General features: G+C 45.5%; 1 protein-coding gene across 1 annotated transcript; it reads left to right on the forward strand.

The window, feature by feature from the left end:
* The first annotated feature begins 649 nt into the window (after nt 1-649).
* LOC128069479 (olfactory receptor 1D2-like) lies at nt 650-1,414 on the forward strand. Its single transcript, XM_052662662.1, has one exon. It carries the CDS (start codon nt 650-652, stop codon nt 1,412-1,414), a length of 765 nt encoding a protein of 254 aa, XP_052518622.1.
* The last annotated feature ends 4,003 nt before the right edge of the window (nt 1,415-5,417 follow it).

The following is a 5,417-nucleotide window of genomic DNA, read 5'->3' on the forward strand; positions in this document are numbered from 1 at the left end:
CATAACATATATGTCTATGTATACATCTATGAAGGAGCTATGTCTAAGTACACATACACACACATGCACGACACACACACAAAGAATTTGTCCTAGGGGTCCTCACCCAGACTCTTTCCTGACTAAAACAAAAAGGCCCATAGGTATCCAACCAACGCACTCCCAGTGACAACTCAACTGCCCTTGCTGTCTCCAGCCACTCTCCCCAAAGCAGGCCTTCCATTCATCGCTGTCTGGTTCTTCTTTCCTCCTAGGGAAGCAGGAGTGCCTGACTGAGAAGGTAAGTTACAAGGAGAGCCGCAGCTCGCCCCTTCTCCATTCTGTGGTGACCAGACAGCCCTGCAAATAAGTCACGTCCTTGCTACCCCAGGCTGGAGCTCCTTGTCAAAGGTAACCAGTACAGTTTTAACCTTGGTTTTAACTACCGAGTGAGGCTGCAGTGTGTGATTCCCCAGATTGCCTCTGGTCTTGTTGACAGATGTTATTTCCAATGCTATCTACAGAAACCAGAAGCCATAGGAAGAGGCAAACGAACTGTCATCTCAGAATTCCTCCTCCTGGGAGTGTTAGAGGTGCCCAAATATCAGCCCCTCCCCTTCTGTCTGTTCCTGTCCATGGACCTGGTCACTGTGGTGGGAACGTACTCATCATGCTGGCCATCGGCTCGACCTCCAACCTCCACACCTCCATGTACTTCTTCATAGACACCCTGTCCAGCGTGGACATATGCTTCACCTCTTTCACTGTACCAAAAATGCTGCTAAACATCCAAACCCAGAGCCAAGCCATCCCCTACATGGTGTGCCTCACTCAGATATATTTCCTAATTTTGTTTCTAGAGCTGGACAACATCCTCTTGGCAATGATGGCCTATGATAGATTTGTAGCCATATGTCACCCTCTCCACTATGCCACAACCATCAGCCCCCAACACTGTATCACATCAGTGCCTGAGGCTCTGATAGTCACAAACTTCTATCCCTTGATCCACACAGTCCTCATGAGCACACTGTCATTCTGCACAAGTGTCAGAATTCACCACATCTTCTGTGAACTCTATGAATTTCTAAAGCTCTCCTGCTCAGATATCCACTTCATTGAGTTGGTGGTTTATACCATGAGGAGCTTTCTTTTTGTCATTCCCTTTGTCTGTATCTCTGCCTCCTGCATGCAGAATTTCTCAGCCATCCTGAGACTTTGGTCTTCCCAGGACAAGCTGAAAGCCTTTTCCACTTGCAGTCCCCAACCTGCTGTGGTGTCATTATTCTATAGGACTCTGTTTGGGGTGTCCCTGCTCCCCTCTTCCTCCTACACAGCCAAGGATTCAGTAGCCATGGTGTTGTATGCGGTGGTACCACCCATGTTCAACCCTTTCATTTACAGTCAGAGGAACAAGGACATGAAAGGGGCCTGAGGAGGCTCCTGAGCTGGAGAAGGCTCTTGTCTCAGTAACAGTTGTTTTTGCTTGATCAAAACAAGACAAAGGTGCCTTATCTTCTCTGTTCCTTCAGGTGCAAAGGGACCGTTCACAAGATGGATGTTATCAGATGCCCAGCTCTGCCGCAAATTTCTGCTGTCCTCACACCCATCTGCTCATTCAGCCACTTGTCCCTGAGTGACTCTCGTGTGCCAGGCAATGGGGGGAAAGGTGGGACAGCCTGTCTTCGGTTCAGTCCAGTTCAGTCCCCCAGTCATGTCCGAGTCTTTGCAACCCCATGAACTGCAGCACACCAGACCTCCCTGTCCATCACCAACTCCTGGAGTTCATGCAAACCCATGTCTATTGAGTCGGTGATGCCATCCAGGCACCTCATCCTCTGTCGTCCCCTTCTCCTCCTACCCTTAATCCCTCCCAGCATAAGGGTCTTTTCAAATGAATCAGCTCTTCATATCAGGTAGCCAAAATACTGGCGTTGAAGCTTCAACATCAGTCCTTGCAATGAACACCCAGGACTGATCTCCTTTAGGATGGACTGGTTGGATCTTCTTGGAGTCCAATGGGCTCTCAAGGGTTTTCTTCAACATCACAGTTTAAAATCATCAATTCTCCGTGCTCAGCTTTCTTTATAGTCCAACTATCACATCCATACATGACCACTGGAAAAACCATAGCCTTGACTAGATGGACCTTTTATGGCAAAGTAATGTCTCTGCTATTTAATATGCTGTTTAGGTTGGTCATAAATTTCCTTCCAAGGAGTAAGTGTCTTTTTATTTCATGGCTGCAGTTACTATCTGCAGTGATCTTAGAGTGCAAAAAAATAAATTCAGTCATTGTTTCCAATTTTTCTGCATCTGTTTGCCATGAAGTGATGGGACCGGATGCCATGATCTTCGTTTTCTGATTGTAGAACTTTAAGCCAACCTTTTCACTCTCCTCTCTCACTTTCATCAAGTGGCTCTTTAGTTCTTCACTTTCTACCGTAAGGATGGTGTCATCTGCATATCTGAAGTTATTGATATTTCTCCCGGCAATCTTGATTCCAGCTTGTGCTTCCTCCAGCCCAGCATTTCTCAAGATGTACTCTGCATATAAGTTAATAAGCAGGGTGACAATATACATGCTTACTGTACTCATTTTCCTATTTGGAACCAGTCTGTCGTTCCATGTCCAGTTCTAACTGTTGCTTCCTGACCTGCATACATGTTTCTCAAGAGGCAGGTCAGGTGGTCTGGAATTCCCATCTCTTTCAAAAGTTTCCACAGTTTATTGTGATCCAACAGTCAAAGGCTTTGGCATAGACAATAAAAGAGATATAGATGCTTTTCTCAAACTCTCTTGCTTTTTCAATGATCCAGTGGATGTTGGCAATTTGTTCTCTGGTTCCACTGCCGTTTCAAAAACCAGCTTGAACATCTGGAAGTTCACGGTTCACGTATTGCTAAAGCCTGGCTTGGAGAATTTTAAGCATTGTCTGCATGAACATAGAATTTTTCATGTATTCTATATGTCTCTCTAGATTCAGCTAATACTCTGAGTGCCCCGTGAATTTTTACCTCATCACGAGTAATGGAATGGTTTGTTTTGTGCTAGGCAGGCACTGTTTTGAGTGAGTTTATGTAACAATTCAATGTTCAGAATATCCTGTGATAGAGACACTGGCATAGTCCCCATTCTCTAGATGAGGAATGTCATGAGGCAAAGACTATGTTCCCACCTTCTGCTTTTGGGGGAGTGGTGTTTTCTTCTCAAGACTCATAAATCTGCCATGAGGTGCTCCTTTGACCCTGTGGCAGCGGATGCAGGCACTGAGGAAGACAGGAGAAGGGGCAGCGGGGGAGAGGGTGGTGCCTAAAACTCCTGGGCTGATCAGGGATAGTCAACACCTTTCTCAAACCACAGAGCTATCCGCTACCTTCACAAAGGACATTCCCTGTGCAAGTGAAGAGAATGGATTCACCCCCCTTTCTTCAGACATAAACAGACGACCGTCATAGCTGTGTAGCTGGGAGCCTGTCCGGCTAATGGACACGATGGTCTTTGGGCCCAGGTGCTCTGCTGAGGTGGGCTTTTCAGCCTTCTTGACAGACAGAGGTGGAGTCCGTGTCCCCGACAGTTGAGTCTAGGCTGGATTGGGACTGGTTGTTCTGATGGAATGTGGCAGAGTGATGCTGTATGATGACCAAGGCCGAGTGGCAGATGGCAGTGCTGTTTCTGGACTGGTCCCAGGATGGTGGGATCCCTGAGCTGCCTCTGGGAAGACAATATCCCCAGAGGTCACCGCACTGAGAGGAAGCCAAGCTCCCCTAAAATGCTCTGGTCCTCAGAGCCTGCCTTGTGTGCATCCCAGATGGTAGACATATCAGTGAGTGTGCTCTCAGAGGATTCTGTGTGACCACCTGTCTCAGTCTTCCCAGCCAAGGCCTCAGACATCACGGAGCAGAGAAAACAGTCCCCCACTGTGGCCTGTTCTAATTCCCGACCCACAGACTCTATGCACACAACTTGTGCAGGTTTTAAGCCACCACCTCTTCAGGGTAAACTCTTACGCAGCCACAGTAACTGGTACACATAGTGATGACTACAATAGCAGCAACACAGTAAAGAATCGTGGCCAACTATTAAGGCTTTCAATGCCTAAGTCAAAGATCTCTCTTGGTAAATGTCACATTGCATTTGAAATTATGTGGGTTATTTTCAAATCTGTTTTGATATTGCTTTCTAACAATTCCTGTGATATTGCAGCAGACTCTGTTTGAACTTTTGCACCTGGTTTTATGTTCCTATGGGTTTCCCTGGTACCTCCCTGACAGTAAAGAATCTGCCTGAATTGCAGGAGATACAATCCCTGGTTCAGGAAGATCCCCTGGAGAAGGAAATGGCAAACCACTCCAGTATTCTTGCCTGGAGATGTCCATGACAGAAGAGCCTGTTAGGCTACAGTCCAGGGGGTCACAAAGAGTTGGACACAACTGAGCAACTAACACTTTCACTTTCATGTTCTTATGTCCCTGTGTATGTTCCAGTGTCTCCTAGTTTATAGCCTGTGGGTACTTAAATAGAATTTGTATCCTACTGTTGTGTGAAGATTAGATACATCTAAATTACGTTGAATTGGTTCATGGCGCATTTCAGGTCTACTATATCCTTCTACTTTAGTGTATATTCATTCCATTAATTTTTGAGAGTTTGATATTGAAACTCCAAATAAAATTCCTTATTTCTCTACTGAAAATTAATCGTGATATATTTCGCAGAACTATATGAACATTCGTTCTCTGTTTTCCAAGTCCCCTCTAAAAATCTTTTCATGCTTTCATAATTAAAAAAAATAAAGAAGAGACAAAGAAAGAATGGTGGCCAACATTTGCATGATACTTACTTCGCATGTATCCTAATTATACCCACTTTATTCATGCTCACCAGTCAGTTCTCATGACAAGCCTGCCAGGTAGGTACTCTTACTAACGTTCCCAGACCACAAAGCCGAGGTCCAGAGCAAATACCTATGGGAGTGCAAATCAAAACCCCAATGTGATATCATCAAAGTCTTTCAGAGTGGCTGTCACCAGGCGGACAACAAATAACAAGTGTTGGTGTGGATGTGGAGAAAGGGAAGCCTTGTACGTTGCTGGTGGGAATGTAAAGTGATGCAATCACTATGGAAAACAGTATCGAGGTTTCTCAAAACGTTAAAAATCGAATGGCCATATGATCCAGCAATCTCACATCTGAGGATTTATTCAAAGAAAACAAAAGCACTAATGGGAAAAGGTATATGAAGTCCAATGTTTGTTGCAGTGCTATTTACAGTAGCCAGAAGTGGAAGCAACAGAAGGATCCACTAACAGACGAATGAACAAACAAAATGTGGTGCGTGTATCAGTTCAGTTTAGTTCACTCACTCAGTCATGTCCGACTCTTTGCGACCCCCATGGACTGCAGCACACCAGGCCTCCCTGTCCATCACCAACTC

Source organism: Budorcas taxicolor, chromosome X (assembly GCF_023091745.1).
Source record: "Budorcas taxicolor isolate Tak-1 chromosome X, Takin1.1, whole genome shotgun sequence".
Lineage (NCBI taxonomy): Eukaryota > Metazoa > Chordata > Mammalia > Artiodactyla > Bovidae > Budorcas > Budorcas taxicolor.